Here is an 18,808-nt window from a genome sequence, read left to right on the forward strand (position 1 = left end):
TTCTCCACGTGGAGAGGTTGGGTTTCGGTGAAGCCAAGGGGCAAACCCCTTTCGTTCTGTCTGAAAGAACTAAAGCTAAACTGAAGCCAACCCCAAGTCCCTCACCTCCGCTGGCGCTTCAGGCCTCCTGTGCACTTTCTAAGCACAGGGGACTCTGGTTTCCAGGAGGCTGCCCCCAAAACCTTCCCTTGCCAGCTCTTCCTCCGTCTTGACAGGGTGTGGGAGCTGCCAGCGCTGCTGGGTCTGTGGCCCTGCTGTGGGCCCCACACAGGGGAGGGGGCCGGCCTGCCCGTGACGCTGGCAGCAGCGGGCGGAAGGAGCATTTCTTCCACGTCCCGTGGGCTGGGGGTGGGGGGCTCCTGCTAGCCCCTTTCCCGCTCCACCCTGTCAGTTCTGAGGGCCCCCCCGCACCCCGTAGACCGCGCCCTACCCCTTCCACTGTGACCCGGCCCTTCCGCCGTGGCCCCGAGGGCAGATCAGAGTCCTCGGCACGGTCCAGGCCTTTTCGGGGTCTTGTCTCATTTTAACCCTCGTAACCTGGTTGGTTCTTTAGCGTCTCTGTCTTGCAAGGAAGACACGGGAGAGGAAGCCAGGCCCCGGAGAGACGGAGGGACTTGTCAGGCCGCTCACCAGGAGGCAGGGCAGGGAGCCCGCTCAGGGGTCCTGCAGAGCTGGCTGGGGTTCCCAGCCCGTGGGGCAGGGGCAGGCCCACCCGTGGGAGCCTGATGGTGTTGCCTCAACTGGCACCATGGTGGGTCGGTTAGGATGCTTTTGGCTGCAGGATGTGGGAAGTGACTCAGATAACGCGGGGCTTTTCTGATCTGTCCTAACGAGAAACGTGGGAATAAAGCCACTGCAGGGTTGGTTAGTCCAGTGTCTCAGTGGCATCCAGCCGCTTTGCATGTCTCTGCTCTGCATGCCCGATGTCACTGCTGTCCCCAGTTGTGACTGTAAGGCAGCTGCAGTGGTTCCAGCCATCACATCCAGAGTCCCACAACATCCACAAGGAGGCTGCAGGTTTCCTCCCTGCATCGCCCTTGGTTTGTAAGGAAAGCCTTTCCTGGAAGTCCCTCTGTCCCCCTTTTAGGCATGACCCCATGTCTGGGCATCACATGTTAGGCTCGGCTCTGCCGTCTCTCAGTCCTGGGGGTGGGAAAGGCTTCCGGGGCAGAGACGGGGCTGCATCTGATGGGAGGAGGGGCTCAGGTGGTGTCACGGCTATTGTGTGACGGGCTTCTGTCTCCTGGCAGCTCAGGGGCCCGTGGACACAGGTGGACTGGCCTGCTTGGATGTGTCATGCCTCTCCCACTCAGACAGCCGTGGCGCTGCTGGGCTCTGCCTCCAGAAGGGGAAGCTGGCCCTCTCCGTCCTCGCCCGTCCTGCCTCATCCTCCATCCTCCGTGCCGAGCAGCACGTGCTCAGCCCTGCATCCTCTCGTCCTGCCCCCTCCTAAGACCTGGTGCCCTGGCAGCTGGGGGTCTCGGTGGCAGGGAGCAGCTTCTGTCTCTGGAGACTCTCCTTAGATGTGGCTGGTGACCAGAGCCTGAGGTGGCACGGCTCCCCCTCGTTCTTGTCCCTCTCTGGGCGCCTCCTCAGGGCCTTGGGGGCCTTCAGTCCGTGCTTCTGGATGGGACGCACTGGACCTTTCCCTCGGGAGCCAGAGATGAGATGAGCTGGGCGCCGCACCCTCTGGTGTCCGTGCTGAGTCCCATCTCCGTGTCCCCAGGAAGCCCAGGGAAGTGACGGATTGGCCTCACACTGCGCCTGCAGGCGGCTCCGAGGGACCCTTACCCACTGATGGTGGGCTCCCTTTCCGGTTTTCCTTAAATCTTCCTTGCAGACGTCTCTGCACCTGCGGGCCAGGTGTCGCGTTGCCCTGGAGGTTCGTGCGTTAGAGGGGGCAGTGGGGCCAAAGCAGGAGGCGGTCCATTCTGCACAGTGTGACCCGGGGCCAGGCAGCTACCCTCTCTGGTCGGCCAAGCTCATGCGGGGTGTCCCCGGGCTCCCAAACAACCGACACCGGGTTAGTGCTTCCCACGGTGCACGTTTGCTGTCCTGGTCTCGCGGGGAATCAGGAACCGGGAGGCAGCAGGGCTGGGGTCTCATCTGAGGGCTCGCAGGAGGGTCTGCTCCCGAGCTCACGGACTTGCTTGTGGCAGGACCCGTAGGATCCAGGGCCTGGGTTCCTGGCACTGTGGGTTCTGGGAGCAGGCGGTGCCTGATGCTTCTGCTGATGAACCTGTCCGGGCCTGTTGGCATCAGAGCAGGGAAAGTGCCCGGAGCTTTGCTGACGTGCCGTTTGTCAAGGACTTGGCCTGGGAGCCCTGCGCTCAGTCGCGGCCCTTTCCCTGGGGTGTGTCCCCAGCAGCCTCTTCAGGAGCATCGCTCCGTTAGCTTACGGCGCCTGTTTTCTGATGATGGGATCTCATGCTTTTATCTGGCTGAAGAGTTTGATAAAGAAACCCTTGTTTGAGAGAAAATTAATTAAAACACGGAGTGTCCATTAGTTAGGAAACATACTCAACCCTTTTTAAAAAAGCCGCACAGTGATGTTCGGTAGGTCACGGGGTACAGTACAGTGAGTCTCAAGTTTTAACCACTGCATTCCAGGTGCAGTCACTGTGCAGCAGTAGCCACCTGCCCTGCGCTGCACAGTATCTCCTCGTAGCTTATTTTCTACCGAGTAGTTTGTGCCTCTTAACCCCTCCCCCCTCGTGCCCCCCCCCGCCCCCCGCGCTGGGAACCACTGGTTTTTCCTGCACATCTGTGAGCCTGTGTGTTTGTTACAGTCACCGGGTTGTTGTGGCTTAGAGTCCGTGTGCGAGGATGCCCTGCAGGCCTCGCCTTTCTCTGGCCGAGCTCACTGAGCAATGCCGTCCCGCTCTCCATGCTGGTGCCAAGGGCAGGCTCTCTCTCTTCTGTGGCTGCTACACTCAACCCTTTTGTGTTTCTGCTGGTCTTACTTACCGAGTCGTTGGAAAACTAGCCTGTACTCTTGGTTTGACCGATTTTTTCTCCTAAAGGAGATACTCTAAACTCGTAGCTGCTGTTGGTGTGGAGGTGGAGAAGCCGAAGGCCGGTGCGCTCTTGCTGTGGGTCTGGTGGTCGTGCTTCAGGCCCCTTTCAGGGACTGGGGTCCTGGGCACAGGCACAGCTGGGATGACCTCCGCCTGCACCGGCTCTCAGGGTCCCCTTCCCCTCCGTGGCTTTGCGGAGCCGCTCTGCACAGTCCCCTCTGTGTCCTGCAGGGGCCGGGCTTCTCCCGGTGGCTGGTCCAGGCTCTGTGTCCCCCATGCGATGGGAAGTGCTCCCGGCCCTGCTCCGGGGCTGACTTTCCAGTGCTGCTCCGCTGACGTGAGAGACATGGAGCCAAGAGCAGGGCCCCCTGCTGCCCGACCCCTTGGCCCTCACTGACCCCTCCCCACCCCTCCCCGTGGGCTCCCCACCCGCTGAGCTGGTCTCCACTTCCTCCAGGAATTTGGGGGGAAGTCTGTGGGTCGGTGGGGTCCTCCGTGGAGCCCACTCGTGGGGTGGGTGTCAGATGCGGCGCTGTGGGTGCCCGTGAGGACCCTGGTCTGGAGCCGGAGGAGCAGGGCAGGTGAGGCGAGGGGCAGGTGTGGTTTGGGCCGGGGGGCCCATCCGCCGCGTGGTTCAGGCTGGTTCACCCCCGGGTCCCGGCTGCATGTGTTCTGCTCGCTGGCAGCCCCCGTTTCTCTCCTGCAGCTGCTCTGCCCTTTGTGACCATCCCCTGCCTCTGGCCCTTGTCGCCGCTGCAGCGCTGGCCTAGGTTCCAGCTCCAGCCGTGCCCCTGCCGCCAGGCACCCTCCACGCCAGGCAGGTGCCGCTCTCTGGCTTCGAGGAGCTCCCTGGAGATGCATCTGCCCGGCGGCCAAGGCCAGGCTTCCCGTCTCTGCTGAGTCAGCGCAGCCGGGCTGAACCCGGGCCCCTGCCTTGTGCTCGAACTTCATCCCGATGAAGCGCCGAGGGCGGGGGTGGGACTGAGGAGGCTCCCCGTCTGGGACCCCTAGGCCTCGGGCGGCCGGCCCCCGGTCTCTCAGGGTCTGCAGAGCGAGGCCGATGCTCAGGGCGAAGTGGCGTGAGTGACCGGAGCCCTCCTGCCTTCAGACGGCACCCAGTGGAGAGAGGCCCAGCCTCTGGGCAGCTGACGGCCTCGCTGGCGTGACAGGCCTTGTTCCTAAAGTCCCAGGTGGCAGGGGTCCCTCAGCCTGGGGCTCTGCGGGGCTTGTCCTCGGGGACTGCCCGTGGGTCTGGAGGCCTCTTCCGATACTGCTAAGGTTGGTTAGCCCGGGGGACGGGGAGTAGGGGCCCTCAGGGTCTGCCCTTCTCCGTGGGCCCTCGGTGGCCGCCCCGTTGTCCTCGGGGAAGCAGGTGTCGGCTTGCTGCGTGTCGTCGCCTCACGTTTGAGCAGACTAATCACATGCTGGCATGTCCTGTTTAATAAGAGGGGCTATTAATATGCCTTCTATTTTTTGCAGCGTTCAATTTTATAGTTTTTTCCAAATAAGGTTCAAACGTTCTTGCCTCTTAAGGGAAGGAAACAAAGACAGCACCTCGTCGTTATTTTCGGTGATTTTCTGCGATGCTGTCCTGTGCAGGATGCTCTGTCCAACTTTCTGAACTGAGTTCAAATCACTTTTCTTTTCTTCTTCTTCTGGAAACTTTGCTGAATTCGCAGCTGGCCAGCTCGGCGTCCCTGGAAGGGAAGGGACAGCTGAAGTTCACGACGGGACGGTGGAGCCCGCATCACAGCTGCACCCAGGTGGCCACAGCGAACGACACGGCCGTCCGGGGGTGGGACACGCGGACCATGAGGTCAGTGAGGCACCTCGACCCCCGCCCCATCGCGAGCGCCTGGCTTTGAGCCCCGTGGCCCGTGTGCTCGTCTCGTTTTTGTGGGGCGCTGCCCTCACCTTTCTCCACGCCAGCTCGAGTGCACATGCACCTCCTTGGTGGCCTTGTGCCCGTGGGTGCCTGTCTGCGCTGGAAACTAAGGTCAGGCTCCTGTAGCAGCTCAGGCAGGGTTGGCGACCGGGGGCTCTGGGTCTCCGTGGCGGGGACCGCAAGGTGAGGGCTGCCGTCCCCTGGCCGAGCGTGTGGCGCTGTCTGTGACCATCTCTGTGCCTCGTGGACGCCCCCCCCCTCGGGGTGATCATAGCTTGTCACTGAGGTCATTACACACAGCAGCCAGCGCTTTAACGGAAGCGCAGCCTCTCCGTGGCAGGCGTGGCGTTGACAGCAAAGGAGTGACGGTGTGCGCACGGTTGTCATGGCAACGGGAGCCCTGCAATCCTGTGTAAGATACCGTTTGTCCCCTCAGCGCACCGTCATTTATCACTAAGCTGCAGGGACGGGTGTCGGGAAGGAACTCGTGTTGCCTTCGAGGGGAGGCACACAGCTTTAAATCGAGGTCCGCGGCCCAGCAGAAGGCGCAGGTGGGGGTCAGATAGTCGGCGCGTGTCTGGAGGGGTTGCGGGGTCTTGCTGCCAGAGGCTGGACGCTGCGGTCTCAGACGAGCATGAGGACAGGGGTCCTCGCTCCGGGGCCTGTGGTCCTTCTGTGTCCTTCCGCTCCCGTTGTTTCTGAAGGATGGGAAGGCCGCAGTGTCCAGACAGAACCTCGGAGACGGGCATCGCAGACCGCAGACCCAGGCAGGCGCCCCGCACACCCCCCGCCCTGTCCCTGGGCTGAGGGGCAGCCAGCGCCCGACCCTTCCCCTGGCACCGTTTCTCTTCTGCAGACAGCCCGGGCTTTTATTCTGCCGGCTGCTTTCAGTGCCTCTTCTGGAACATTCTGTGCTTTTGTATTCAAATGCTGCCCCCAGAGCCTGCAGTAAATCCTGTCAGTCCGCTGCTCGGGCCTCCCCCAGCTGCCTGTGACCTTGCCAGGCCTGCTTTTATCCACTTCCCTGTTTCACTCGGGAGATCTTAGATTTGGCGGTCTTATTTTAGGAAAAACTATAGGATATTGGGAAGGTGTGGGATGTAAAAACCGGATCAAGATTTAAAAGTGGTTTTGGGCCGGAAAACCCATCGCCAGAGAAAAGATGAAAGGGCTGGGGCCCTGTGGCCTGGAGCGCAGGGAGCCTGGAGGCCGAAGTCCTGCATGGGGGGTGAGTGCGGGAGCAGGGCCCCCCTCCCCAGGAGCCAGCAGAGCGCAGAGGGGCGCAGACTGGGAGAGGTTAGGTCACACCCACTGGAGGCGGCTGAGCGGCCGGCCTGGGGGCCCTCGGAGGGGGGATGTAGGCCTCTTGTTCTGCCTCCAGAGGACCTGACCTCTGGTTTGGGCAGGTCATGTCTGCAGAGGTCCCGGGAGGATGGAGTATTCATTCTGATTCCACACCCTGTGAGGAGCAGCCTGGGTGTGGCAGTCGGTGCTTCAGTTAGGTCCGTGCGTGTGTGCGCGTGCACGGGTGTCCCATGCTCCTGTGTCTGCAGGTGCGTGCGTGCTTGTGCATGTGTGTACACGTGTGTGTGCCTGCACATGTACGTGCACAGTGCCCCCTAAAGAGCCATCTGCTTGCTCTCACTCTCAGGGTACCGGCCCTGCCTCTGAGAGCCGCCGGCTCCCTCCTTCCCCAGCTGCTGGCGAGCGGGAGCGCCCGCCAGGACCCCGCCAGGACCCCGCACCGGCCGGGGTCTGGGGGAAGGTGGGTGTGGGTGTGGGGCCGCCTCTCACCCGCGCTCCCCTGCAGCCAGATCTACTGCATCGAGAATGCGCACGGCCAGCTGGTACGGGACCTGGACTTCAACCCCAACAAGCAGTACTGCCTGGCCAGCTGCGGGGACGACTGCAGGGTGAAGTTCTGGGACACCCGCAAGGTCACGGAGCCCGTGAGGACCCTGGAGGAGCACTCGCACTGGTGCGCTCGCCGCCGCTTGGGGGAGGCTCAGGCAATGCGTCTCGCTAATTGCTTTACCGTCAAACCTGCTCAGTTTGTGCTGCTGCGAATCAGTCAATCAGCCCAGTTCTATTTTTCCAAAGGAACGCTGATTCCATATCTGAATGTTTATGATCTGTAAACATAGGAAAAGAAGAAAAACAGTAGATTCTGTTTCCTCTGGAAACAGCGCTGGTTCCCTGCACAGACGCTCACGTGGCACTGTCTGCGGTGCAGGGCTGGGGACCGCCCGGTGCCCAACGTAGGGGACGGTTAGGTCAGCCCCGTGCCAGCCGGGCGGGGGCGCTGTGCCGCTGTCCGTGGGAAGGAGGCGTGGCTGTGCGTGTGGACTGGCCGAGCCCGAGACCGGCCGTTCTCCCTGGAGCGTGTGTTCACGTAGATGCTGCACACTGGGCCCTCCTGGCCAGAAAGTGAAAGAGGACGGGTGTAGAAAAGTGTGCCTAGTGTGACGAGTGTGCATGTGTGTGCTTGTGCATGTGCGCACGCACGCTTGTGGGTGCTCGCATGCATTTAGAAGCTGTATGCTGGCGTGCACTTGGGGCAGTTTGGGAAGTGGCTGAAGTGGCTGCGGTCAGAAGCGAAGCCCAAGCCCGGCGGGCTGTCTGGCGCTCCGCTGCTCCCTGGGCCCACAGGGCCTGCCAGGCAGGCGGCCCAGCTCCCGCAGCTGCTGGGCCTTGTGACCCGACTCGGAGAGCGGCCCTGGGTGGGCTCAGGCCCCGGGTTGTGTCTAGTCTGTCTTTTACTTCGTGGGTGGTTTTGCCTGAGATCACGGGGGGAGGCCTGTGCGGACACGGAGCAGGGAGCCTCCTCCCCGGGCTGCGTGCTGGCATCTGGCTGGGACGTAGAAAGGCTCGGAGCCTGGCCACGGGCCCGCCCCTGCGGGAAATGCCCGGGCCGGGTCGGGTTGGGTCGGGTTGGGTCGGGAGGGTCGGCGGTGCCAGCGCCCCTTGCCGCCCCCGCCCCTCCCTCCCAGGGTGTGGAACGTGCGCTACAACCACTCGCACGACCAGCTCGTCCTCACGGCCAGCAGCGACAGCAGGGTCATCCTGTCCAACATGGCGTCCATCTCCTCCGAGCCCTTCGGCCACCTGGTGGACGACGACGACCTGAGTGACCAGGAGGAGCGCCGTCCAGAGGAGAAGTAAGCGGGAGCGCGCCGAGCCGCGGGCGCCACGTCTGTGGGTCGGCCACGGCCCCGGGGTGGCTCTGACGCGCCTTCCGTCCACGTTCTTGTCCAGTGGCCACACGGGAAGGGCCACACGAGGCTGCGTGGCCCTCGGTTCTGAGAAGGAAGCTGTGTCCACCCCGTGACACCTGTGGGGGCTCTGGGGGCGTCCCTCCTCGCTGTCCTGGGTCGGGTCGAGGACTGGTCGAGACCGGTCCCCTCACTGCCCCAGGACACCAGGCCATGTGCCGTGACCTTGCGGTCTGGCCTCAGGGCATGCCATCCCGGCTGTGCCCTTCCCCACACGCCGTCTTCCAGTGCCAGGTGCATCTGCTCAGGGCCCTCTGCACGTTGGGGTTGCACCCGCGAGACACGTGGGTCCTGGGGTTCGGGACCCATGCAGAGCCCTCCTGGTGACGCAGAACCGGGCGCCGGGACCAGGCAGGGGGCCTGTGTTGCTCATGAGCACATGGCTTTTGAAAGGAGACACGCCTGCAGTGAGAAGACCGGGCCCCTGCCCGCCGCGCCGGGCGCCCCCTCGCTCACATGTGTCTCCGTGCCTCGCAGGAGCCAGGAGCCCCCGCAGGACAGCGTCATCGCCACCTATGAGGAGCACGAGGACAGCGTGTACGCCGTGGAGTGGGCCGCGGCCGACCCCTGGCTGTTCGCCTCCCTGAGCTACGACGGGAGGCTCGTCGTCAACAGGGTGCCCAGGGCGCTGAAGTACCGCATCCTGCTCTGACCGTGGGCAGCCCGGCCGGGAGTCACGGCGGGGCCTCTGCCAGCCGACCCGACAGCTCGGGCCCGGCGGCCTGGGCCCTGGCCCCGCGGCTGCCTGCCTGTCCCCTCTCCTTCAAGGATGTCGGGCGTGTCACTCTAATTGTTGCAGCTGTAGCGACTCGTCTGTGTCTTGAAATTAAAAATGAAACAAAAGGAGCAGGCCGCTGCTCGGCTCCGGCTCGGTCTTGGCGGCTCTGTCCCGTCCCGCCTCTGCGTTTCTTCCTTCCGTCCCCGCCCAGGACGCAGGCAGGTCAGCCTCTCATGCTGGGTCCTCGGCCTGACCCGCCCGCGCTGGGCTGATGGTGACCAGGGGTCTCCCGCCGGCCGTGGGCCCCGTCCCCGAGCGCATTCCCCACAGGGTCCTCCGTCACCCCGATGGCGCCCCAGCACCCCGGGGTCACGCGACCCCCTGCCCTCACCCACTGGTGTTCTCTGTTGTCGGGTCAGCCCCGCCCAGGTGATCCTAAACTCTGGGCATGGGACTCGAGCGCTTGCGTCCTCCCATGGTCCCAGGGTCTGTTCTGGCCGTGGCCTCACCTGGCCTGGTGTCCCATCTGTGCCCAGAGGGAAGGGCTGTCCCCCATCGGCTTCCAGGCTTGGTCCTTTTGTCACTATGGGCTTCGATCTCAAAATGGACTCGTGGAGTTCCCTATGAGGTGCAGCGGGTTAAGAATCTGACTGCAGTGGCTCAGGTTGGCCTGGGAACTTCCCTGTGCCGTGAGTGCAGCCACGAGAGAAGGAAAAAAAGACTAGCTCTAAATGCCAAAGCCACGTGCCCCCCGCCCCAGTGTCTGTGTGAGGTTTTCTAGCTGCGCGGTGAGCCCAGAGGGCGCATCTGGGGTTGGTTTCTTCTTTTCGGGGGTCAGAGTTAGTGGGAGCAGAGTGGGGACCACGGGTGAGCCGCGAGCAGGCAGGCCCGTGGGGGTGGGGAGGGCAGGCAGGGAGTTTCAGGCCCTCTGTCCGCTTCCAGGTGAGACCTGCGCGGGCGAGGGTGCAGGACAGCTCGGCGAAAGCCCTCCTTCACTTCGCTGTCACTTGGACGAAATGCCTTCGTTCAGCAGGTGTTTGCTGGGCGCCTCCTGTGTGCTGAGCGCCTGGTGGACTCGCGGCTTCACAGCGCATGCGGCAAAGGCCTGGGCTCACGCGGGGTCTGCCAACCGCAGGAGACCCTGTCGGGCAGAGGGTGTGGATCTGTTCTCTCCGAACACGAGCAGGGTGCCTGGGCGAGTGCAGATCAGCCCCAGGGTGCTGCGGGGAGCTGGGGTGAGGTGCTGAGGAGCGGCCACGTGCCCAGACCCAGGCTTGGTGACGGGTCGCATGGGCAAGCTGCAGGAGGGTGCCCAGCAAGGGGACAGTGTGCGCAGAGGCTCTGGGGCGAGGCGTGCTGGGCGGTGCGTGCCGGCCCCAGCAAGACGTGGGAAGGCAGGTGGGGCTGGAGAGCTTGGCTGAGGCCTTGTGGGGCCTGTGGTGGACGCCGCTGGGCGAGGCCGGGGCAGCGGCTCGGGCTCACAGTGGGGGTGTCTGCTTCTGCCTGTGCTCTGTTATTCATGTCAGCGGACAGGATGCATCTCAGCACCTGCAGTCACACCACCTGCACCACCTCCACACACACACCAGTTCTTGACCACAATGCCCCCTCCGCTGCCCCCTCCTGGCCTCCCCCCTACCCCGCAGACTCCCCCTCCTCCCCTTACCCCCACGCCCCAGAGCCTGCACCTGTTGCCCGGCCTAGTGTGCCTTTCTGAGGATGCCCTGCAGAGGGCACCACCAGCGTGCCACCTGCCGTGGGCGTCTTCCCGCTGCTGTGGAGCGCCATGCGCTGCCCCCGCTGTGTGTCACTGCTCGTCCCTTTGCTCGTATGTTGTTAGGGTTCCCTTGGGAGGATCCACCACCGGTAGCTTATCTGTGCACCTGCAAAGGCTGCCTGTGTGGTTTCCACTTTGGGGTGATCGTGCCCAGAGCTGCTGTAAGTCTTCGTGTGTAGGCGTTTGTGTAACAGGTTTTGCTTTTCTAGGCAGCAGGGTTGGCAGACACCCCGCACAGCTCTGCCGCCACCTCTTTCTGTCAATAAAGTTTTACTGGCCCCTGGCCCCTCCCTCCCACCCACTCACGTGCTTCGGTGCAGCGGCAGAACCTGCAGGCTTTACCGTGTGACCCTTTACGAGAAGCAGCAGGGTCGGTGCTCGCAGGTGTGGCCGCCGGGTCCCACGCGGGAAACTGCTTTTCCGAGGGGCTGCCGTGGCTTTTGTTCCCACAGGCGGGCGGCAGGCGCTCCGGTTTCTCTGCCGGCGGCTGGGCGTGCGGGGTGTTAACGCGCCCCTCTATGCAGTGACATGGGACAACTTTCAACGTACTGAGCATCAGCCACGCGTCCTGGTTGTTTGTTTTTTAAGTTACATCAATTGTTAATTATCCGTTTAGTCCCGAGACATTTAGAGAGTTCTTTATGTGTCTTGGGTACAAGTCCTGGTCAGCGGTGTGATTGGCGAATATTGCCTCCCAGGTTTTCTCTTCTCTTTCTCTCGTCCTAACGATGACGTCCCTGCAGAGCAGAAGTTTGAATTGTGTTGCAGTCCCACGTACCCAGGTTTTTCCTTCATCGATTGAGGTACTGGGGTCGCGTCCGAGGTCGCAGAGATTTTCTCTAGAGTTTTCTTCTGAAAGTTTCATAGTTTCACGGTTTACATGCGGAGCCACGATTTCTTTTTTCTTTTTTCTTTTTTTTTGTCTTTTTTGTTGTTGTTGTTGTTATTGTTGCTATTTCTTGGGCCGCTCCCGCGGCATATGGAGGTTTCCAGGCTAGGGGTTGAATCAGAGCTGTAGCCACCAGCCTACGCCAGAGCCACAGCAACGCGGGATCCGAGCCGCGTCTGCAACCTACACCACAGCTCACGGCAACGCCGGATCGTTAACCCACTGAGCAAGGGCAGGGATCGAACCCACAACCTCATGGTTCCTAGTCGGATTCGTTAACCACTGCGCCACGACGGGAACTCCCCCACGATTTCTTTTTAGTTTATCTCTTAAATGAGGTGTGCGTTTGGGTTGTGGTTTTTCCATGTAGACACCTGAGTATTCCAGCACCATTTGTTGGAGACTGTGGCTCCCACCTGGAATGACTTTTGCTCCATCGTCACTTGGCCCTCCTTGTACGGGGCTATTTCTGGACTGTTCTGGTGCCGCCTTGCCGTCTGTCCCCAGGGCGTTCCTGAACAACCATGGGGCTCTTTACAAGCTCCGCCCTTGCTGAGATCTTTGTTCCCCCACCTGCCATCCGGTGGTGGGAGGCTGGGGAGAAGGAGCAGGGGCCCCTCCTGGATCACAGCCTCCCATCAGTCGGGGGCAAGCGTCCCGTCCCCTGTGTGAAGCTTCTGCAGACCTCTGCTGCTGCCACTGTCGCTGCTGCCCCTGCAAAACTGCCTGGGAGGTGGGATGTGAGAAAACAAGCTTCTGTCCCGGAAACGACAGGAGAGCGCGGGTCAGAGGTCGCACCTGGGTGTGGCTGTGTCTGGCGAGACCCTCCTCCGTCTTGTCAGGGACCCGAGCTTCCTGGGACATGACTCGATGTGTCCCTTTGGAGAAGCGGGGGCAAAGCAGTGAGAGAGGGCAGGGCACACAGACGTGCTGGTCGTGGGGGCGGGGCTGGCGCTGAGATGCCCAGAGGTGGTTGGTTTCTGGATGGTTCTGCAGGTGGAACGCCCAGTTTACTGATGGATTAGAAGTAGGATGAGGCCAGGAGAACCCGGGAGGTGGGGGCAAGGTTTGTTCTGAGCCACTAGCACAGGTGCCGAGGCAGGAAGGACGGAGATGCCAAGGCAGGAAGGACCGAGACGGGAGCCTGGGGCAGGGTGCCGTGCAGCCGGGTTTGGGCTGTTGAACTGGAGATGCCTGTGAGATGGTCGAGGGGCCACACCAGCCGGAAGCTTGGATGCCTGAGATGAGTGTAGGCAGGCGGGGGGGTCCCCTGTCTGGCTGGGCAGCACCACTGCCTGCTCCCTTGGGACGTCACTGCAAGGTCATTGCTGAAGGTGACTGGTGTCCCTGTGAGGGGCTTGTGCCCCGACTACCTGTCCGGCTGCACGAGGCAGGGACGTCATTAGTAATTAGTGGCCCCGGCTGCCTGCTGGCCCTATGGAGACCCCAGGGCTGTGCTGGAGCCAGAACAACGTGCTCCTGGACCTGACTTTTCCACCAGCCCTTTTTGGTGTGTGCTGCCCTGGGGTCAGCTGCTCTGGGGGGCGTGGGGCCTGGGCCGGGGGGGGGTGGCGCGTCACATGAATGTGTCTGTCCGGAGCCAGTGCAGCACCTGTGAAAAAGCTGTGTCACCTGGAGGCAGAGGAGCTTGCGGTGGGGACAAGGTGATCACCTTTGAGAGGCTCGGCGGGCTGTTGAGGTGCCACCGAGGGGCAGGACAGCTCCCGGGGAGCTCTAGCAGAGCAGGTGTCCCCTCGACCGAAGAAGCAACTTGCAGGCAAAGGTTTGGGCAGCCGCAGCAGCAGGGCTCCTAGGCCAGCAGCCCTGCATCCCCCGCCCATAATCGGGGCCCCTCCCCTTGCCTCTGCAGCCTGAGGGCAGACACAGCACAGAGTGTGATGTGGAATTTCCAGAAAACGGGGGAAGCTAAAAGGACCAAATAAAAGGAACGAAAAAGAAAAAAGGATGACAAGATCAAAGCACATGGACCAGGATGGACGAATGGGCAGCGGGTCAGCCACCTGGCTGTGCACCTGCCAGGGGACCGAGGAGAGCAGGGCCTGGCCGGGCCTCCAGCCTGCGGCCCTGCAGGGCTGCCCGCTCCTTCTCCTTCCATTGCAAGGCCTCTTGCTCCAGGTCCCCTCCAACTGCACCCCAAGTTCACCCTCTGGAGCCCCGGTGATGCACAGAGGTTGTGGTTGACCCTGCATCCAGGTCCCCCCACTCCCCCTAGAACTCAGTCCCATCAGGCTGTGACCCCCTCAGCAACCAGCTGGGCTTGTCCCGGGGCTGGGGTTGGGGGGAAGGACGCACGTTCCTCCTGGTCGCCTTTGGAACACCCCTCGGGCTCCAAGTCTCTGCTGCCTCTGTGTAGATGGCTCCCCGCCCTGCACCCCACTGTCTGCACGGACTCTCCGAGAGAGGCCCAGGTTGACCCCCCCCGCCCCAACCCCGGGCAGCATCCCGAGAGCTCAGCACAGACTCTGGGTCCCTCTGGGGTCTGCTGGGCCCTGCACGGCTGGCTCTGCCTCCTCCAGCCCAGCCTGGCCACTGGGCCACCGTGCCCTGGCTGCCTTCACTGGCCTGGCTGCAGTTCAGGCCCAGCTCGCACGCTTCCAACCCCCTCAGCCTGCAGGCCTCGCTCTGCACCCTCTGGCCCCGCCTCCTGGAAGCCCCCCCCCGCCCCCCGAGAGGCTGGCCCCCCAGTCTCTGTCACAGTGGCTGCCCGTCCCACGCTCATGACGGGACTGCGAGAGGGCCAAGAGCATTGCTTTGCACACGTTTGGTGCCGACTGAATACATGCAGACTCTGCGTAGATTCGTGCTGGGTTGCCTGCCAGGCCAGCCTTCTGGCCCAGGGCTGGGGGCTTCTCCAGCACACAGGTCAGGTGGGACCCCAGGGGTCAAGGCGAAGCGAAGGCTGGCTGCAGACCTCAGTCCCCGAAACTCATCCAATGAAACTTGTTCCCTGGCGGATGTAGCCTGAGATGGGCCTTGTCCACTCACCTGCAGGATGGCCTCACTCTCTCTGCAGCATCGTCCAGGCAGCACCTGCGCACTCCCACGGGAGAGGCTTCCACACACCACAGCGCCCTCCAGGGTCTGACAGCCCTGAATCCTAAAGCGCAATGACCACAGATTTCTGGCCTGGTTTTCCAGAGTCACCAGGAACACGCCCCCTTCACAGTCGGCAGCTCCCCTCCCCACTGGCACAGGCCTCCAGGTCACCTTCCTGACTCTGCTGCTGCCACCCCTTCCCCATCCGCCACGTGGAGGGATGGACGGACGGGTGGGTGGACAGACAGATGAGTGGATGTGTGGATGGAGGGGTGGGGGGATGAGGGGATGGCTGGGTGGAGGGCTGTATGGGGGCTACGCACGCGGAGCAGAGGGGGCCTGGCTCGCCGGCCTGCCACCTGTGCCCCAGGCAAAGGAGAGGCGTGAGGCTTCCTCGTAGGCGCTGACGTGTAGATGGAGAGGAAATGGAGTCACGATGATCCAGGTTTCAGATGAAACCGAAAAGCACCCCTGGATCTGTCTGCACTCAGGATGAACTCCCTCCCGAGCCTGCGAGCCCAGAGAGCTCCGAGGGGCCCCATCCCCAGGTCAGCAGGAGGAAGGGGCGAGGGCAGCCGGGCTGAAGCAGTGGGCAGTGGGAGGCCGAGCTCACGTGATCTGGCCGTCGCAGCAGGAAGGTTGCAGGAGGAAATCAGCAGACTCCCTGGGCGGCTTGTGTGCAGCTGTAGTCACCTTCACCAGGCGCCACAGGAGGAGGGACCCTCAGAGCTTACTGGCCTCTTTGCTCTGCCCACGGGGGGCATGCCCCAGTGAGTCGGGGGACTGTTCTGTCCGCTGAGGCCCTGGCATCATCCTTGAGCACAGGGCCAGGCAGGAAAGGCACAGCCTGGGCAGAGCAGACCAAGGGTTGGGGGGTGGGGTGTGCAGAGAGGCCGGCTGGTCAGCTTGGTTTCTGTCCTTGGGCCTGGCATGTCTCAAGGGGCCGGCAGGGCACGTGCGCTGGCCACTTGTGGTCCAGAAGCTCTGTCCCGCTGCCCCCTGTGAACCAGTGAGGACAGGGAGAGAATTGCGGCAGGAGGAGCTTAGAAAGCCTGGACCACAGGATGCAGGTGTCGCCTTGGAAACACCATCAGCGAGCGGGGGATGGAGGGGCAGGGTTGCCTCCAGGTTTCCAGCTTGGTTTCTCACCCATCTCAGAGGGTGGAGGTGTCTTTAGCAGGAAGGGATGTGAATCTATTTGTGGCTGTTGGTGCCTGAGGCAGGGGGGGATGCGCAATTCCATTTCAGGCAGTGAGTTTGAGATGCTGGTGAGGCCTGGTGGGGGGTGGGCTGGGCAGTTGGCACCGGGAGTCTGGGCATAGAGGGCGGGGAGACCGTGTACTCTCATCGGCACCCAGCAGGGGTGGACCTTCCCTGGTGCCTCAGCTCGCTGGGGCCGCGTGACGTCTCCGCACCTGGCACAGTGGGATTGCTGTGTGCCAGCGCTGGGGGCTGGATGCGGGGCTCTGGTGAGGAGGGCACCTGCTTGGGGGTTAGGGCTGCATCACAGGAATCTGGGGGGACAGTCCATCCACAGACTCAGGATGGGGGGATGGACATTTTGAGGCGGGGCAGAGAATGGAAGCCTGAGGAACGTCACTTCCCAAGCCCGTTTCTCAGAGCAGAGCCCTGACTTGGAGATAAGGCAGCTCGTGGATGGCGCCAGAACCTGCTTGAACAGCTCAGGCGGTTCTCTTGCCTCCTGGTCTAGGGCAGTGCCGCCCCCCAGTCAGCACATGGCAGGGCATTCATCCCACAAAGCCGGGTTCTGGGTTCCTGGGGGGCCCTTGGGCAGCAGTGGGGGTTGGGACCAAAGCGCCTGGCACTCCAACACCACAGGACACTCAGGCCAGGTGGGCTCTGTTGCCGGAGAGGGCATCAGGGACATCTGCTGCTGGTCCACTGGCCACCCCAGGACCACTCGGGGCTCATGGCTTCTTCCTAGGGGAGAGAGGCCTGGAGCCCACACGGGGTGCATGGGGCATCTGTCTGCATCTCTCTGGATCCGGGCACTCCTGGGCCTCCAGGTTCTGAGGCAGGGAGGGAGGTGAACTGTCCACAGGCACCTGCGATTGAGGACCAGGCGCGGCCAGGAGCCCCTCCCTGTTGGCCCAGGTGGGCCTGCACCCACCCCCGGCAGAGCCTGGCATGGGCGTCTGCTCTCTCCGCTGTGAGAACCGGGTCCTGGGCCCGCCTTGGACCTGCCCCCCCGCCCGCAGTGCAGTCGTTGTGGGAACTGCCCCGGGGGTGTCCGTCCACACGTGTGATCCCAGGGAGGGAGGGGCCGACCCCCGCGCGGAGCCTGGCTCTGGGGCTGCTTTGGTGCTTTTGAGGCTGGTAGTAATCGGCTGTTGTTAAACGTGTTCAGAGCCAGTTAGGCACCTGGAGAAGAGGAGCAGCGCCGAGGACCTCGGCACAGTCGCCCCACGTCCCACCCCTCGTGAGCGGGGACCTAGCCGCTGAGTCACAGCTTGGGAGAAGACACAGCGGGAGGACGACAGGTCTACAGGAGGGCTGGGCGGGGTCTGCAGGCGGGGCCGGGCGGGGTCCGCAGGCGCGGCCGGGCGGGGTCTGCAGGCGGGGCTGGGAGGGTCTGCAGGCGGGGCTGGGCGGGGTCTGCAGGCGGGGCTGGGAGGGTCCGCAGGCGGGGCTGGGAGGGTCTGCAGGCGGGGCTGGGCGGGGTCTGCAGGCGGGGCTGGGCGGGGTCTGCAGGCGGGGCTGGGAGGGTCTGCAGGCGGGGCTGGGCGCGTGCCTGTGAGCGGCGCGTGCTCTTTTACAAGCAGGTTTGCGCGGAGCCTGGAGCCTTGAGAGCTACGGTGTCTTGGCCGCGGCCTGTCCTCTCTGAGCTTCAGTTTCCTCCTCTGTAAACTCTGGTGAGGGGTAACGATGTGTCTTTGTCGTCGCAGACCCAGTGGTGTAAGCCGGCACCAGCTGACTCTGCTGATGGATCGTCTGGGGCAGGAATTGGGGCAGAGACGGCTCTGCCCTTGGGCGCTGGGCACCCACACGCCGCCCCGCCCCCTGTGGCTGGGCTTCCTCACAGCCTGGTGGCCTCAGGGCCTTAGGAGGGAGCAGTCCAGACCCCGAGGTCACAGAGACCCTTCTGTCGAGTCCCGTAGCTGAAACTGTCACAAGCCCACCCAGAGAAGGGGAGCCGTCTGCTGGCGCCAGGCTCGAGCTGTGACCGAGGCTTCCAGAACCCCTGGGCCCTGCCTGTGGGCGGTGTGTATGGCTGGTGATGGTGGCCACTCATTGTCCCCTGGCATCGGCTCTTCCTGTGGAAGCTGTCCCTCCTCTTCAGCCGCACAGCCCACCGTGGACGAGGTTCCCGTCGAGGGAACACAGCCCCCTTCAACCCCGGCCCACACTCCTCTCTTTGCCGTCTCCGGACTTTTGCCCTTTCCACGTGTGACCCTTACACCTGGAGCCGTACGCCGTGCGGCCTGTCGTGACATTTCCTTCACTTAGTGACGTGCGTTTAAGGTTCCTCCGGGCCTCTTCATGGTCTGATGGCTCACTTCTTTTCAGCGATGAATAATGTCCCGTTGCCTGGAGAGACACTGTGTGTCCGTCCACCTGCGGAAGGGCATCTCGTTTCGGCGGTTATAAATAAAGCTGCTGCTTCCTCTGCCGACGGACGTTTTCAGCTCCTTTCCTTTGGCCCCTGTGGCCGGTGCCGGGCAGACGCCTTGCTGAACAGGTGTAAGGCAACTAGACTCTCGATGCCGGCAGGCACACGTCTTGGGCTCTGCCGGGCCGGGTTCTGCAGGTCGGGGTGGCTGGTCCAGGCCGAGCCACAGAGCACTTGTGCCCAGCTCTTGGTCGCTGCTGATCTGGGTCCTGCAGGCCCCTCCTCTGAGCGCCCCTGACCTGCGCTGTCCTCTCGTTCCTGACCTCAGGGGATGTCCCCAGGTGCTCTCAGGAGAAGCCAGGGTCACCGTGCCCCTCCCCCACACCCAAGGGAGCCCCACTCCTCCCCATCACCCTCACCCCCGCCTGCTGGGAGCTGCCATGCAAAGCTGACCTTGCGACCCCCCATAAACTCTTTGCAGGTAATCAAGCCCCTATCTGAGGTGGGCACTGGGGTGGGCACTGGCTGGATGTGGGCTGTTCCTGGATGGGGCATCTGCGGCTCTGTCAGAAGAGGGCCAGGCCCCCCCCGCCCACGGAGGGGCTCGGAGGGGCTGCTGTGG

The 18,808-nt window shown here is 63.1% G+C and overlaps 1 protein-coding gene across 8 annotated transcripts in view; it reads left to right on the top strand.

Moving 5' to 3' along the window:
- The window catches only part of EIPR1 (EARP complex and GARP complex interacting protein 1), an 83,822-nt gene extending 65,575 nt beyond the window's left edge, over window positions 1–18,247 (top strand). For 4 of the 8 annotated variants that reach the window (XM_021085730.2, XM_005662769.4, XM_021085731.2 and 1 more), the window contains 4 exons: window positions 4,697–4,833; window positions 6,713–6,880; window positions 7,893–8,060; window positions 8,652–9,017. In XM_021085730.2, coding sequence (XP_020941389.1) covers window positions 4,697–4,833; window positions 6,713–6,880; window positions 7,893–8,060; window positions 8,652–8,826 — 648 coding nt within the window. In that variant the 3' untranslated portion in view covers window positions 8,827–9,017. 8 annotated transcript variants of the gene reach the window in all.
- The last annotated feature ends 561 nt before the right edge of the window (window positions 18,248–18,808 follow it).

Source organism: Sus scrofa, chromosome 3, assembly GCF_054392235.1.
Source record: "Sus scrofa isolate SSC_HxYL_T2T_F1_AM1 chromosome 3, Sscrofa_HxYL_maternal_Yorkshire_Landrace_v2.0, whole genome shotgun sequence".
Lineage (NCBI taxonomy): Eukaryota > Metazoa > Chordata > Mammalia > Artiodactyla > Suidae > Sus > Sus scrofa.